The 18,250-nt window shown below is 34.0% G+C and overlaps 1 protein-coding gene across 1 annotated transcript; it reads left to right on the top strand.

Annotated features, from left to right (window-relative positions):
• The first annotated feature begins 11,731 nt into the window (after positions 1 to 11,731).
• On the top strand, positions 11,732 to 12,743 carry LOC111613422. Its single transcript, XM_023354782.1, has 2 exons — positions 11,732 to 12,067; positions 12,185 to 12,743. The coding sequence occupies exons 1-2, from the start codon at positions 11,989 to 11,991 to the stop codon at positions 12,637 to 12,639; spliced, it is 534 nt and encodes a 177-aa protein (XP_023210550.1). The 5' UTR covers positions 11,732 to 11,988; the 3' UTR covers positions 12,640 to 12,743.
• Positions 12,744 to 18,250: the final 5,507 nt, after the last annotated feature.

Here is an 18,250-nt window from a genome sequence, read left to right as displayed (position 1 = left end):
ATCCATAACCTTATAAAGTTTAAATGTAAAAGTTGTCGAACAATTTTGAATAAAGAATATTCTCCATAGATTACTCTTATCAGAATTTTTTTTTAATGTTTTAGTTAGAATCGACAGTTCTTTCTGTCAATAGACATTTTGCGCTTTTGAATGTCGGTTCGAAATCCGTGTGTTAAGAATTTGTATGACCATTTTTCAAATTAAAAGTATAGAATTCTTGTATAAATTATTTAACAATCAATAATACCGTAAGTGTTTAAATTCCTTTGAATATAATAGTTATATATGTTTTAACTAAGAATTTCCATACATGTCGTCTTGGAAATTGTTTATCGATATGTGTCGGGAAAAAATAATGTTATATTTGTACCGTAATGTTTTCGTAGTAAACTATTTTTTTTAATCCGTTTTATTTTTTGTTAAAATAATATTACCATATTAATGATTAACCATTTCTACATGCCTCGAACGTGCCGTATACCCGGTTGGGCAGAAAAATATATGTCCGGTGTCTATATTTAAGTTTTCACGGGATTTGATTCGAAAAGCGAACCGATGGATTAGAGAATTTGTAGATTAAATAACTTATTATTTAAAATATTTTAACAATTATGCATTACAAAGTATGAATTATGTTTAAGTGAAAATATATATTAAATTGTTAACTAATCTGCATTACCACTTAGCATATTCTGTTGTAATATATATATATACTAACTGCAAGGACCCGCTTCGCTGCGTTTCCATTTGTATGTAATATAGTTTTATATATATATATATAAAAGACTGTTTTTCTAAGTAATCTAGAATCTAGCTGCAAGGACCCGCTTCGTTGGGCAAAAAGTCACGATAGTGAAGATTAAGATAATTACATTATAGCCAATCTTACCCGTTTTCACATAATGCAAGAATTAGGTCCCCCGTTTCCAGACTAATTATAGAATTTTTACGTTTAGTCAAACGAACAAATTTCAACGTTTCTGGAACGTTTACAATCGTTCTATAATCGAACCAATATTCGAATTACTTAGAAAAACAGTCTTTTATATATAAAAAAACTGTATTAAATACAAATAAAAACTCAGCGAAGCGGGTTTTTACAGCTAGTATATATATATAGATAACATTAAATACAAGTTTCTGTAAGGTTAAAAATAATGTATTGTCTAATAAAAAATGTACAAAAAAGCTTTAAAAAATACAAAACAGATAGAAGTTACTTCTCGATATTTAAAAGTGTCTCGGCATTAAAATCTTTGATATCGCGTGACTTAGTTTAATGTTAAAATCATAGCAAAATTTTCAATTAATGTCAATACACGCGAGAGTTAGTGAAATTATAAATAAGTGTTTTTATCGAGTTTTAGATGAAATGTCTATAATTATAACCAGTGCCGGCCCGAGACAAATTTTAGGATGGAGCGAGATCCTATTATGGCTCCCCCCCTCGGTTGCCCCTAATTTATACCCTTTCATTTTCTTTACCACTGAGGCGCCCCGTAGCACTTAGCGCCCGGAGCGGCTGCTCCGTTCGCTCTAGGGTAGGGCCGGCTCCGATTATAACGTCTGCCCTCTCTCAAAACTCTTACAAAGTTTAGGCTAATTGATCGACATTTCCATTAGGTTGACGTCATTCGGCCGACCAATCAGCGCCTCGTGCCATCAGGATATTTAGTCGCACGTTGTGGAAGAGGTCGGCAGACGTGCGACGAGTCTCCGAGGATCCTCTCCCGTTTCAACGTCCACCCTTCGCTGTATTTTTAATTTGAATCCGATAAAGGGAAGTAACTTTAATGTAAAATAGGCTTATTTCTGATTTATTGCGAATAAGAGTAGTTTCGATGTTACGCTTAATGTTTATTACTTTAGTTAATACTTATAATTTCTCTCTTTATCCAAGAATAACTTGCATTGGTTTCTTTTTCAGATTTAAATTCCGAAGAAAGAATTATCGTTATTTTCGGATAGAAAATAAAGATTCTTCTAAAGATATTATTTCAAACGAACGTTTGTTGTTTTCAGATTCGCCATCCACCGAAAACCAACGAGTGAAGAATTGAGTTTACCGAAGAGAAAAATTGAAGCCCGTCGTAAGAAACGATACAAGAATACGACAAAGAAGAAAATTATATCGATATAAATTTGTATTTCACAAAAATACATTCGTTTTGATATTATTTACGGCTGTCGGTAATATTTGTCGACACCGAAATAAGCCGTTAGTGTGTGACGAAATTGAAGTAGATTGTGACCTTTACATTTTAGATTAAGGAAACTTACGATAAGACTGAAAATTAGTTTATCTAGCATAAGATTTTTATGCCCACTATTTTTAAAATATTTGTTAAATTTATATTTTTATGTAATATATTGAAAATAGGTTGAGAATTGGTTTTCATATATGTATTAACTATGTTTTACAGATCTTTCTCGTCTCGCTTGCAAAATGTGTACTCGGCGATTCCAGTCTATTAATGGTTTATTGATGCACGCGGCGGTCCACAAAACGGAAACGCCGTTCGTGTGTCAGCACTGCAAAAATAAGTTTTCGGACCATAAATCTTTAATGAGACATGTCCGGATCCATACCGGAGAAAAGCCTTATGTATGCGACAAGTGTGGCAACGAGTACAGACGACGCGAAAGCTTGAAAGAGCACGCACGTCTCCACACGGGAAAGAAGATTTACTGGTGTAAATACTGTCCACAGCAGTTCTTTTGGAAGTCGGCTTTACTTCACCACGAAAAAAAACATCATTGATATTTTTGATATTTTATTTTAGTTTTTATTTTAGTTATTAANATCCATAACCTTATAAAGTTTAAATGTAAAAGTTGTCGAACAATTTTGAATAAAGAATATTCTCCATAGATTACTCTTATCAGAATTTTTTTTTAATGTTTTAGTTAGAATCGACAGTTCTTTCTGTCAATAGACATTTTGCGCTTTTGAATGTCGGTTCGAAATCCGTGTGTTAAGAATTTGTATGACCATTTTTCAAATTAAAAGTATAGAATTCTTGTATAAATTATTTAACAATCAATAATACCGTAAGTGTTTAAATTCCTTTGAATATAATAGTTATATATGTTTTAACTAAGAATTTCCATACATGTCGTCTTGGAAATTGTTTATCGATATGTGTCGGGAAAAAATAATGTTATATTTGTACCGTAATGTTTTCGTAGTAAACTATTTTTTTTAATCCGTTTTATTTTTTGTTAAAATAATATTACCATATTAATGATTAACCATTTCTACATGCCTCGAACGTGCCGTATACCCGGTTGGGCAGAAAAATATATGTCCGGTGTCTATATTTAAGTTTTCACGGGATTTGATTCGAAAAGCGAACCGATGGATTAGAGAATTTGTAGATTAAATAACTTATTATTTAAAATATTTTAACAATTATGCATTACAAAGTATGAATTATGTTTAAGTGAAAATATATATTAAATTGTTAACTAATCTGCATTACCACTTAGCATATTCTGTTGTAATATATATATATACTAACTGCAAGGACCCGCTTCGCTGCGTTTCCATTTGTATGTAATATAGTTTTATATATATATATATAAAAGACTGTTTTTCTAAGTAATCTAGAATCTAGCTGCAAGGACCCGCTTCGTTGGGCAAAAAGTCACGATAGTGAAGATTAAGATAATTACATTATAGCCAATCTTACCCGTTTTCACATAATGCAAGAATTAGGTCCCCCGTTTCCAGACTAATTATAGAATTTTTACGTTTAGTCAAACGAACAAATTTCAACGTTTCTGGAACGTTTACAATCGTTCTATAATCGAACCAATATTCGAATTACTTAGAAAAACAGTCTTTTATATATAAAAAAACTGTATTAAATACAAATAAAAACTCAGCGAAGCGGGTTTTTACAGCTAGTATATATATATAGATAACATTAAATACAAGTTTCTGTAAGGTTAAAAATAATGTATTGTCTAATAAAAAATGTACAAAAAAGCTTTAAAAAATACAAAACAGATAGAAGTTACTTCTCGATATTTAAAAGTGTCTCGGCATTAAAATCTTTGATATCGCGTGACTTAGTTTAATGTTAAAATCATAGCAAAATTTTCAATTAATGTCAATACACGCGAGAGTTAGTGAAATTATAAATAAGTGTTTTTATCGAGTTTTAGATGAAATGTCTATAATTATAACCAGTGCCGGCCCGAGACAAATTTTAGGATGGAGCGAGATCCTATTATGGCTCCCCCCCTCGGTTGCCCCTAATTTATACCCTTTCATTTTCTTTACCACTGAGGCGCCCCGTAGCACTTAGCGCCCGGAGCGGCTGCTCCGTTCGCTCTAGGGTAGGGCCGGCTCCGATTATAACGTCTGCCCTCTCTCAAAACTCTTACAAAGTTTAGGCTAATTGATCGACATTTCCATTAGGTTGACGTCATTCGGCCGACCAATCAGCGCCTCGTGCCATCAGGATATTTAGTCGCACGTTGTGGAAGAGGTCGGCAGACGTGCGACGAGTCTCCGAGGATCCTCTCCCGTTTCAACGTCCACCCTTCGCTGTATTTTTAATTTGAATCCGATAAAGGGAAGTAACTTTAATGTAAAATAGGCTTATTTCTGATTTATTGCGAATAAGAGTAGTTTCGATGTTACGCTTAATGTTTATTACTTTAGTTAATACTTATAATTTCTCTCTTTATCCAAGAATAACTTGCATTGGTTTCTTTTTCAGATTTAAATTCCGAAGAAAGAATTATCGTTATTTTCGGATAGAAAATAAAGATTCTTCTAAAGATATTATTTCAAACGAACGTTTGTTGTTTTCAGATTCGCCATCCACCGAAAACCAACGAGTGAAGAATTGAGTTTACCGAAGAGAAAAATTGAAGCCCGTCGTAAGAAACGATACAAGAATACGACAAAGAAGAAAATTATATCGATATAAATTTGTATTTCACAAAAATACATTCGTTTTGATATTATTTACGGCTGTCGGTAATATTTGTCGACACCGAAATAAGCCGTTAGTGTGTGACGAAATTGAAGTAGATTGTGACCTTTACATTTTAGATTAAGGAAACTTACGATAAGACTGAAAATTAGTTTATCTAGCATAAGATTTTTATGCCCACTATTTTTAAAATATTTGTTAAATTTATATTTTTATGTAATATATTGAAAATAGGTTGAGAATTGGTTTTCATATATGTATTAACTATGTTTTACAGATCTTTCTCGTCTCGCTTGCAAAATGTGTACTCGGCGATTCCAGTCTATTAATGGTTTATTGATGCACGCGGCGGTCCACAAAACGGAAACGCCGTTCGTGTGTCAGCACTGCAAAAATAAGTTTTCGGACCATAAATCTTTAATGAGACATGTCCGGATCCATACCGGAGAAAAGCCTTATGTATGCGACAAGTGTGGCAACGAGTACAGACGACGCGAAAGCTTGAAAGAGCACGCACGTCTCCACACGGGAAAGAAGATTTACTGGTGTAAATACTGTCCACAGCAGTTCTTTTGGAAGTCGGCTTTACTTCACCACGAAAAAAAACATCATTGATATTTTTGATATTTTATTTTAGTTTTTATTTTAGTTATTAATGATTTTTTTTTATTTTAGTTAAATTGATATGTTCAAACGTCTTTTACCATTTCAAAAATAAATAAAAATTGATGTTGAAATGTTTCTGTAATTTCGATTAAAGTGAAGACGTTTTAATTTCTTCTGCATTTTATATTTTCTTTGTTAATTGTACAGTTTAAGGAAATGTCAGTTTATTAAAATCATTTTTATATTAAAAAGAAGGCATATTTAATAGACATTCAGAAAACGCGTAACATTACCCGGGCCACCCGTATATAAAGTGCCATAAACAAAAAATCGTGGGACTATTTAGCGATTGTGACTCGTTCCAGACGTCATTACTTAAGCTCGTTTTCGTCGCGGGACGGCACATTGGACGGCGGACGCGTACGAAACGTGTTACGTGATATTTCTGGGAGCAATCCGGCACCTCACTAGCCACGCCTCGCATCTCTGACGTGTTTCCTGATAATAAAAAATAATGAATGACTGTATGAAAGAACAAAGGTAAAACCGCTCACTGACGACAATAATTTTATCGTGATATATACGTTATGATAATAAATATTAGTCGGGTGCAACATAAGATGTCTATTGTCTCGATGTAAATAAATAAACCTTAATTTTGCTTAAGCCATTTAGAAGCAGAGTGAAATTATTAGTTAATTATCTAATTATCGTACGTTGTTATACGTTGATTTTATTCCATATTTAAAACGGAATGATGTTTTAATATTTCTGTTAACGATGTCTCCAAACTTCAGCGAGAAGGATACACGTCAGAGATGCCAGAAGAAAGGTTAGAATTAGATTAGTTTATTTGGTTACGGCAACGCGACACATAAGCAATCTGCCGGAAAGACTTTTATGTAAAGCTGATCTTTATTTAAGTGTTACTAACGCGAAGACTTGGCCAGTCCTTGGGACCAGATTAACTATATATGAACCTTCGCTTTGTACAAGTAAGGTTATTTCAATGCAAAAATTATCCCCCAAACGGAGGATTAATCGTAAATATATGAAGATTGCAAAACTGATAATGTATATAATTAAGGAACTCTGTTTACAAATACCTAAATTATATAATTTTATAAATTTTGGTCATCTTTACGTAACGTTATTCATATAAAGAAAAGACTCAATCCCGTCACTAACGAACTATTGGAGTTTATATAATACGTACAAAGTTAAAAAAAAATGTGACCTTTGTGTAAAGTTTTTGTATATCATTAAATGTTTTTTCTGTATTTTAAAATAAATCTTGTTTATTGCGTATTAATATATAAATACGAACAGAATTCTGATAACTAAACTGATAATTACATTCGGGTTTTAAATCACTGTTCATTTACTATCGAATTGATAATTTGCAGTTATAAAATGACATTTTCCAAACTTTTGATTATCTTTCTTCGTTTAATTGATTTAGAAGTAGCAACAGAAGAGAATAATTAGTTAATTAGTAATTCTTTAATATCTTTAATGTTATCTTTATAATCGGCTCGCCGAATATCGTAAAGCCACGGATATGTTCTGACTTCGTTTATTAAACACTCCGAAAAATCCATAGTTTCCGCCATTTTCTAACTTCGACGTAGATTGGATAAATCTAAACTCTGATTGGTTATAACTTCGAAGCTCTCATTGGCTGTAGCTCACCGACTGCTCCGACCCGACTACAAATATTTAACTTTTCAAATCTGTCCGACTGGAACGANATTTAACAAAAAAGAAAGAATAAAACGAATACTAATAGACATTTTGCTATTTATTAACCAAAACCGAATTCTATTAAATTATTTTATTGTCTAAGACGTAAATTCCGACTGTTTAGGATCCCGGTAAATTGAATCGACAACTGTATTTACTACTTGGAGTTTTATCGATAATATTCAATCATATCTATTATATAAATTTATCTATACACACTGTATTTACGTTTTAACTATTGTAAATATCATTAAGAAGATAGGTCAATAGTATTAAAAGTATCGATCCTCTTACTTATTTTATCGTAACCGGTCATACTCCAAATATCACAAAGATTTCGGTTATTTGCCAAAACGGGCTTCTCGTCGATTTTTATCTGAAATGATAAAAATACAATAATCGTTATATTTTCACAGCAGTCGATATTTATACAAAAATGTGAAAAAATATATATTTTAACCGAAAGATAAAATTCCATTTATTCAATAAATTTCTTCGAGATACGTGCTTACTAACGCGTTAGCTTTGTTGTCGAATTATAGAAATTCATTCACATAATTATTAGTATAAATCTCCTCATATTACCGTATTTGAATTAAGAAAAAGTGGTTTGTTGCAATTAAACTTTGCCGGACTTATATTCCAGTTGTAATACTGTAACGAATTGCTTTTCCGTTTAAACCCTATTCCCTCCCTACTAAATTTACAGCGTTTCTTATAAGATGGTAAAAGCCGATTTTATTAAATTCTTTTTCGCATATTTTTCCTTCCCAATTTTAGTGGTATAAAACTGACGGAACAATCATTCGACTTCTCGCTATTACTTATTTAATTATATTTTCTTCTTTATAATTACAATAAATTTGTAGGCCTACGGTCTTTACGCGACCGATTCTGTAATACGCGAGATATTTACCAGTTAACATTTTTTGAAAAAATGCAAAAGTTCGCGAATCGGGGTTTTTATATAATTTAAAATTGCCTTTTTTTTAAATTTCGGGATAGATACGCGTTGTTTTTCTACTTTATCTAGAAACACTTCCTGTCTCTCCGATTATCGTATTTCTTTTCAAAATTGACGAGAAAAAGTTTTTAAAAAGACAAAAGTCCGACTTATTTTCTTTAAAAAGAAATTAATTTATTGTATCGTTTAACGTACCGGTTACGAAGCCGTAGCGTGTTCCGTGTCTAACAAAAGAAACCTCGTCGTTTTAGCGTCGACAGAACCCGAGACGTTTACGTTCGAAGTTGTAATTTATGACAGTGGACGTCGAGTGACACCGACCGATACGGCGACGTCTCCCGGGTGCGATAGTCGCTTTTTATTTTATATCGCTTTCAAATATTTAAAGTTTAATAAATGTCTGCAATATAGTTACTCGAATTGTCTTTTCTTTAGGTTGTTCGATTATACACCGACCGACGAGTTGGTCTTTACGCCCTCTAGCCGTAAATAATCCCGCCGAACTGCACCGCCCTAAAGCACACCTTCTGGCCGTTAATTGGCTGGTACGGTTGTCGTTTAAACAGTTCTTGCGCTCCGAGTGGTGATCGCTGTTGGGAGTGACTCTACTTCTACCAATCGGCGTCGATTCGGAACGATCTGTTCGGAATTTCCCCGGAAAATACGACGTCCNCCTAAAGCACACCTTCTGGCCGTTAATTGGCTGGTACGGTTGTCGTTTAAACAGTTCTTGCGCTCCGAGTGGTGATCGCTGTTGGGAGTGACTCTACTTCTACCAATCGGCGTCGATTCGGAACGATCTGTTCGGAATTTCCCCGGAAAATACGACGTCCATTCCAGATGACGTGGCGGGATTCGGAACGTAATCAAACGTTAAAAATGTTTTATTTTCTTCGTTCCCTAGCCTTAATTTCGCTATTTTCTCGTTAAATGAGTTTTTTAGACTAGAAAATGTCTTATCGGAAGCATCCGACCGTAACAACGAATAGTTCTTCCTAGATGGGTTATCGCCTTCGTATAACTTTAGTTGGATTTTTGGTTATATTTATTTCCATAATTTATCGATAATGAAAGAAATTCATGAAATAATATTTTCCAATAGTTTATTCATCGTTCCAAATGCTATTGACTTCCATAGAGTAGTGAATCGTAATGAATCGCTAATCTTTAACAATTCTAATTGTATAATGAACCGAACCGAATCGTTTATAATGTCAAAGCGATCAATTTTGTTCTTTATACGTAACTGATTATAATGAAGAAACACGGACGGTTCTAATTAATACTGTTAGGTTTGCTGAATAATTTCGTCGATCGATTAAATATTCCGCAGTTTAAAGATGCAGCATTATTTAATAAACGTAAATAATAAAACATCCAGCAAAAAGTCGAGTAACTTTCCCACGTCCGACGTTTAAAATCGCGTGTGGCACCATCTGTTATGTTTTATTTAAAAACTTTTTATATAATTAATTAATATAAATGTCAAAAAGCAAATACAACGCACTAAAATCACTACGTACGGTAAAAGTCCACCGAACTTTTTTCATTTTTTTAACGTTTCCAGCCTATTCGTAGCCTATCTCCAAAGTGTAAAAATCTCCAAGGCCATTTTTTTGACCGATGGCCCTACTTTCCCTCTGTTATATATAACACAGCCGGAAAAGTAATAATTCATTAATTTTACAAGCGAAGACAGATGCCTGTCGCTAACTAAGTGATAATAAAAATTCTAATATTATTTTTCTACCAAGGATCGCTTCGGATCCGCATTCTAACGATCGGCTCTCTACCGTGGTCGATATCCCCCGACAACTTCATCGAATACGCGAACGATGTCGGCTCCGGCTCGATTCTCTTTTCTTTCTTTCCTATCGAAGTTGCCGAAGGTCAAAGGTTAAGCTACCCGCACTCGGACGACTATAAAGCCATCGTCCCGGAACCGTTGTTCTGTAACATTTCGTTGAAAATCCTAGAAACATTTTCCCTCCCAGGCATAAATTCAACCGAATAAACTTTATGTTAACATTTTGGAAAGAATAATGACAAATGTAGAAGCTTTGGAATGATGCTTAGGGTCGAGTTATAAACTCCGTAACGTAACTGTATCCGTATTCGTAAATGTTTGCTACACCGTATATCTATAGCGATAGTCATAAACTACCGGAGGCCTTTTCTGTATCCGTAAAGAACACACTTGCTTTACGGCTTACGAAGCACGCGCAAAATCATCGGTAGTTATGGCCAGCTATAACACTATATTTATTCCTTTTATTATTTTTCTATTTTTTATGACCGAAGTAACTCTTATCTTAAAATTTTATATTATTCGAAAGTGGCATTGTCGGTCAAAAGCGTATTCTTGACGAGTATCAGCTAGAAAATAGGGTTTGCCAATTACACTTTGAGGAACATTTTATAATCAGAAATTGGGAACATACTGTGAATGGTGAAGTAGTTATTATCCCCCCGTGATGTTCCAATACTGTCTGTTGATGCAGTTCCTACTAAGTTCGAAGGTTACCCAAAGTACTATAGTAATGTTTCACTGCCAAGGAAAAGATCAAACAGAAATTTAAGTAATAACACAAACAAGAAGAAGTAGGTCAACCCTCCTCTTCTCTCTTCGAAGGAACTACATATGGAGCCAGAATTGTCCTCCACATCTTCCTCGTTTTCGTCCCTTCGGCTTAAAGATTTTGAAAAGCTAAAAGTGTCGGATTTCTGGATAAGGTGCCCTTTAAAAAATGAATCTAATCTAATTGTGTATGCGGAAAACGAGCTAAAGTTAGAGGTCAATAGTGCTAGTCTAAATGCAGTAAAGCTAATAACTTTTGCCCAGTATGAAGATGTATTTTTGTGAAAAGTATATATCAAGGGTGTTCTTTTTGAAAAAATTTCATCAATTTCTTCTTTGCAGCAAGCTGAGGACATTATTGAAAATACAGATAAGTTGAAAATATGTAATGATGCTGCAACAGAGACAGAATTAGAATCAAACATTTTGTTTGGCTTTAAAAATATGAAAAATTTATTTGGCTATATCCACAGTTCAAAATGTTTGGTTATTGCTAACAATGGTAAATCCTGCATCCCCTGCAAATATACAAGGACTTTACTTGTAAGCCATAAATCTAGACAAAGAAAAACTAAAGTTAAAACATCAGAAACTGTGCGAAAGCCTCAATGTACTTATAGAGCTTTGAATAAAATAAATTCTAGATGAAGAAGGAAAGTACATAAATTACAGTCTGTAATCACCCAAATTCATACATCAAACAGTAAAATTCAGCAGTCTACATGGGAAGAAGAAATAAAATCATTGCCTGCAAAAGACCAGCTAGCAGTAAAGCACTGTTTTTTACATTTCAAACATAAATCCAACTATGGTTTTACCTTATAACCCAGAATGGATTTTGGAATGTATTATCATGAGGATAAAATTGTATGAGCATCTTAGAATCAAAAAATTCTTGCACTACCATGCCATAACACACTTCAGAAGTATATGAGAAGTTTTAAAAGTGGATTTGGCTTTAATCCAAAATATTTGATGCACTAAAAGAAAAAGTTAGAGAATTAGATGAATTTCAAAAACATGGTGGGCTTTCAGTAGATGAACTCTCAGAAAGTTATCACATTACATCCTCTGGTCTTATTGAAGGATTTGTAGACTTGGGTGATTTTACACCAGAACACACAAAGACTACTTCATGTGATCGTGGCATGGTGATAATGTACCAACCATTAACAGGAGACTGGCAACAGATTCTGGGAGTATTTGCAACTGGAGGCAATATATCAGGTAAGTAAATTATAGTACTTTTCTATTGTACATTTTGCAAATACTTCTAAAAAAATGTCATGTTAATATTACATAAACTCATAATAATTGACACATTTTTTAATCCTTTTTTTATAGGTGAGTTGCTATCAAAACTACTACTGGAAGCTATAACACTGGTTGAAAGATCTGGACTAATGGTAGACTTTAACACACGTGATGATACGTCATGGAACAGGAACATGTGGGCTCAATTTGGAATTGGATATAAGCCAGTTGGCAAAAAAATTTCATATAAAGTAACTCGTCCAGTAGATTCAAAGAGAAATTTTCATTTCATATCAGATTTCCCTCATTTCATTAAGTGCTTGAGAAATAATTTTTTGAAAGGTCCATTTAAAACCCCCGAATGGGAGGTGTATATTGAACATACGAAAAAGGCATGGAAACTGGATGATACTCCTGAAACCCTGAAATTTATGCCACATGTTTTCAGCTATGTAATTAATCCAAATAATTATGAAAAAATGAGGGTTAATTATGCATTCAGACTGTTCAGTGATGAAATGCTAAAAGGTCTATATGCCTATTGAGACAAAATTGAGGAGTTTTGGAATTATATCAGCTACACAAAATTTTGTTAAGCAAATTAATGATCTTATTAATATTACGAGCTCACGTGTTCCGTCTAATGGGTTGAGATTAGATTCGGATAAATGTCAGTTTTTGGTGACATTTTTAAATTATATAGATGAATGGGAGAAATCTGTTGATAGTAGTGATGGTAAAGGATTTTTAAGCAAAAGCACAGATACAGGGCTCGGAGTGAGCATTAACAGTACTCTTTTGTAACTCCAATACCTAACTCAACAGTTCAAATATAGATACATCCTAACTTCTTGTTTAAGCCAGGACAAAATAGAAAATTTGTTCGATATTGTCCGACAGTCTGCAGGTTGCAATGACCATCCTAATGCTAGTCAGTTCCTCACAATTATTAATTACCTGAGCCTCTATAATTTGGCTAGGTCACCAAAAACAGAAAATGTATTAAGTTCTCTTATCTCTGTACCAATCTTATCACAACTTGATAAAACAAATATTCAGAAAAAAACTGATGAGCTACTTGATGCTGGAGACATACCTGCTGCAGATAAGTATATTTCTGGTAGCAATTGGGTGGTAAAAGATCATTACCCATATATCAGAAAAAAAGTGACTCATGTTTAATTTATTATATATCCGGTTATGTTGCTTGAAAATGTATTTCAACGGTTTGTTCGAGTTGTGAAAATTGCTTTAACATAGTGCAAAAACCATACCAAAGTAACCCCAGTCTATGGTAGTGTAAGAGAACTGCACAAGAATTTTGTACAAGATATTTTAAATGATTTAATTTCAATGAAACGTATCAATCTAGTTGGCTGCAGTGAACATAGAGAAATTGTCACTAAATATATTGTAAAATTTTACTTACTGACTAGATTACATTTCCCCATAAAGGGAAATGTAATCTAGTTCATCATTCTAATCAACTTCGTTACATAATGTGCAACGACGGACCATGTTTTGTCCGACTCTCTATAAGATGCAACGCTCCCCTCCGACAGTATTAAATGCTGTAAAGATGCACTCTGTAACCTCACAAACTATTCCTACAGGTGTTGCATACACAAGGGACTTTACATAACCCCAAAGGAAGAAGTCAAGAACAATAATACGACGTCAATGGACAGAAGGCTAGCTACCAAAGCGAAGGGCGGTCGAGCACTTCCTACCGACGTAGAAACTTTACATCACATTTCAGGCTATGAGTTCCTTATATCAAAATTTCATTCTCTACAATCCCCCAAATTTTTAAAATGTCATTCCGATAAACCCTGTAGATATTACTCCACCGTAATTTTTAATTCTTTTATTTTTCTTGAAAAGGGTGAGAAATCTACACGAATATATTGATTTTTTAAGAGAGATTTTCCAAATATACAGCGTAAGAGTAGTAGCACAAATTTTGTGCCGTCTTCGAGAAACAGCCGCACATTAAAAAGTTTAGTTTATAGGCGTGGGTACTCGGCGGCAGACTAATAATCGTTTATTTGTTAAATACTTAATTTTGTAATTTTATATCGGGACAATAAAGTAACATTCCACTTTTATATTTTATATACCGTGTAGAATTTAATTGTAATTTTAATATCGCTTTATACTATGTCACTTAATACCCTACGAACAGTATACCGTATTAAGTAACCGACAGCATTTGCTTAATAAGTTCTATTTTAAGCCCTCACAATGGAAGAGGTTGGCAAAGCCATATAAAAGTTACATTTTATTATTAAAAATATGATAAGTTCTGTATTTTTTAGTAAATATGAATAAACCTTGTTGGTAACGACAAGAGTAGATTACTCTTGTACTCTAAATAATACTTGTTTGTACAGTACTCAACAGTCGAAATGTAAAAATAGACTATACAGTGTAGGCTATTTGACTTAAAAAGAATCTTAATTAGAAATAATAAAATCGAATTCCTTCGTGTATAAATGTTAATAAAATAATACTATATAATAATCGATTGCTGGCGATGCAATTTATTATCGATCTAAATTCTTTTACTTCGCTACGGCACATTTACTACGCTTAAAAATCCCGCTTAAAACCAATATAAACGTAGGACGATATAGCCAGCGTAGAGCAACGATTGACAGCGACGCCGCTGGCGTCAACCAATAAAGGGACACAAAAGAAGCTGAATTTCGACACTATTATCTAGCCACTTGGCATCCCCGTTGTCTCTTTGCTGAAGTTTCGTCGGTCGTTTCCGGCACAACTTCCGATTGTACAGCCACGCAGTGTTCGTTTAACCTCTGGAAAACGAACACCGCGGCTAAATATGCCAAATTTAATAGAAAACTGCCAAAACGACTTTTTCTTATCCCGAAAATGTAGTTGGATTTAAAGCCGAAGTAGCTAGTAATTATTAAAATATATTCTACTGTTTCGGGAATGTGTTTTTCTATTTCCTATTTGATATTTCAGAATTTTAGTTTTATTTCTGGTGAGAATGGATCGAGAATGGAATCACGTGTAATACTTTTCACTCACCTTTACATCCTTATAGTCTCCATATTCTAAAGGTTCCGATTTAATTGTTTGACAAAACTTCTCCTCTTCCGTCTTAAACTCTTTCTTGAAATTCTCTAAAGGAACTTCACACTTTGGTTCGAAGGTAAAATCCGAAGGTTCTTCTTTTATCTTCATTTTTTCAATTTACAATATTCTCGTACGTCGTCGATCTGTCTTCGACCAAAGCAAGATTTTAACACCGTCGAATTCGACTTTACATTTACATAAATCAACGGATACCGTTCGTATAAATTAAATTAGGCCTACTTACCTCTTTTACTAGAACGAATGGAAGTTAATCGTAATCGATTAATAAATATCCACAGGAAGGTTCTCCGGAAATTTAGAGCGAGTAAGGAAGAAACACGTGTTAACCGATTGCCGTTAACAGTGACACATGGCGAACAACACATGAAAATCACGTGTTACGTGGTAAATAACCACTATCCGAGAGACATCTGTGTGTATTTCTGTAACTAAAAATAAAGTTTTTAATTTCGCGTTTACGATCCGAAAATTTTCTGGAGACAGCGCTAAAATTCATCCATACGTACAAAATTTATTTTTTTCTAGTATTATAATTAAATGGAAAATAAAAAAAATTATTTTGTACAACCGAGTTATTAAAATTATTCACCGAACGCGAGTCTGGACGAAATGTGAGGGAAGTAAATACTTTTACGCCGGTTTTTCAAATTTTTAAACAGGAGACGAGTAAAATTTTAACGTAAAGAATATTATTGTACCATCGGCATTTGTAAAGAACCTCGAAAACGAAAGGATGAAATTCGATATAATTATTAAATTGCGGGCAATTCGATTTTTGAGCCTCGCTTTTTGTTTTATTTTCTGTTAAAGAAGAAATCGATGGCGTATTAGGGTCGTTGTTTCGGCTTCGATTCTTTCCGGACGATTAGCGATGCAGATTTAGGCCACTTTTAGATAAACTTCTTTTATGTAATACAGTAGAGTCTCGAAAACTCGGCACTCGATAACCCGGCAGTCGGGATAACTCGGCCGCGCCCTGGCGGTACAAAAAAATCCTTAGTTAATTAATTTTCGTTATAGACGGCTTTATGCCTGGTAAAGTATTTTTCCGAGGTCTGTCTTATCGGGTAAATTACTGTACACGGTGTATTCATTAATTTTCATTTTCGTGTAGTAAAGGCTCTACGCCTTCGTAAAGGACGTACTTTTCCTTTGTTTAAGGGTATTTGGGCAGTTTATTCTCTGTTGTATTCTCGAGTAAACAATATATACAAGTACAGTACAGTATTTTTTTTTAACCCCATTCCCGATAAACCGGCATTTTCACAGACTCGGCCACCCTTCGGTCCGCATTAGGCCGAGTTTTCGAGACTCTACTGTAGCGCTTAATTTTTATTTTCTAATAATTCGGCAATTATAAAAAGACGAAATTGTTAAATTAGAATAAAAAAACAACTAATTAACAATTTGTTTGAGAACTTTTAAAAATCAAAACGGTAATTTATTAGAATGTTTACTTCAAATTACTTAAAGAGTTCATTTGCTTTAAGCCCGGTGCAGTACTAGTTGTATGTCAGAGAATACTATCTCTTCATTTTATGCTACTACATCTTCATAGAAATAATAATGACAAATGACGATAAAGTTAAAAAGCTCCCGTTTCGTTTGTAAATTGCTTATTTTTTCATTACATTGAAGTTTTGGATCCTATTAAACATTTTTGTACGGGATGTACAGTACGTACTGTACCGTACATTTCTATGTGGCAGTCTTTGGAACGTATCGACTGCGCAAAAAGATAGACGCGGGACCTAATTTAGACCTCGGCGGGCCCTAGCCAAAATAATATTTACGGGTCCCTTTACAAATTTTGTATTACTACAAATATAAATAAAACTAATATTTAAAATTAAAGTATTTTTTTATTTTTACATTTGAATATCTTGCATTGTATTTTTGGGGCTACAATAAAATTATGCGGCAATAAACATATTTTTCTCAACAAACTGCTTCATTCTGAAGTTCACCGAACGGATGTAATGCGCGTATACAAACATTATGTAATTCTCGGCCATGTTATTAGACGTCGGAGCATTAGGTAATTATTAACCCTCGAATACGGCGCTAATAATATAGTAATTCGCGATACTAATAAAACAATGACGCGTTTAGAACATACTACGGGTCCCTGGCGAGTGCTTTGGCCGCCTGGTGCCAAATTAGGCCCCGGATAGATGCGATCGATATTCGCAGTAAGTAAAATGCCGTTTTATTACGTCGATATTCCGTACTGTAAGAAATGCCAGGTCGGAGAATTTGGACAAAGTCGGTCGGGAAAACTCAGGGAAATTACGGAATTGAAAATAAAAATTTGAGTAGGAACCGCGTATGTATCAAATAACCTTCATTAATTTATTTTTTAATCATTTAATGATGTGTAATCTATTTACCTTTACGGATAAAAGACAACATTGTTTTTTTTTGCCTTTCGTAATACTCGTAATATTACAGAAGCCGCATTTTAAGCAGACAAAAGGAAAGTTGCGCATTTTTATGATTATAATAATTTTGTTACGATGTACAACGGGGTCGGGCAACCCGCGGCCCTCGGCCCGCGGTAATATTTTTTGCGACCGGCCTCGCATAAAATATGAATAAATATACTGTACAATTTCTCGACTTAAGGAAGTAAGCGGCAAAAATCCAAAGGTTAATTTCTACAACTTATGTATGTAAATAGTTTTTCCGCAAAGAATTTAATAAAAATTAAAACACGAAACCGGCTAACGGACACGTCGAAACTAATTTAAAACTAGCAGTGTCTAATATTTAACCAAATATTTTCGATATATTACGTTTACGTCGATTCCAGAAGCTAAATTAAGTACGTCCGTGCTGATTTATCTAAATATATAAAATTGCTTGTCCTGACTGACTCACTCATTCATTCACTGATTCATCATCGCCCAGAGCAAACCGCTTAACCTAAAGAGGTGAAATTTGGTACACAGTTAGGGTACGTCATGGAAACGCACACTAAGAAAGGATTTTTCGAAATTCCAACGCGGGGGGGTGAGGGGGAGCATTAAG

The sequence above is a fragment of the Centruroides sculpturatus genome, unplaced genomic scaffold, assembly GCF_000671375.1.
Source record: "Centruroides sculpturatus isolate CEXI.00-Female unplaced genomic scaffold, Cexi_2.0 scaffold1740, whole genome shotgun sequence".
Classification (NCBI taxonomy): domain Eukaryota; kingdom Metazoa; phylum Arthropoda; class Arachnida; order Scorpiones; family Buthidae; genus Centruroides; species Centruroides sculpturatus.
The sequence above is the reverse complement of the archived record's forward strand: the minus strand, read 5'-3'. Positions and strand labels throughout refer to the sequence as shown.

What these genes read in the sequence shown, in the direction of transcription:
- LOC111613422 (XM_023354782.1), top strand. Translation starts at nt 11,989, where the DNA reads ATGGTGATAATGTACCAACCATTAACAGGAGACTGGCAACAGATTCTG. An exon ending in AACTGGAGGCAATATATCAG is followed by an intron (nt 12,068 to 12,184) that starts GTAAGTAAATTA and finishes CTTTTTTTATAG; the next exon opens with GTGAGTTGCTATCAAAACTA.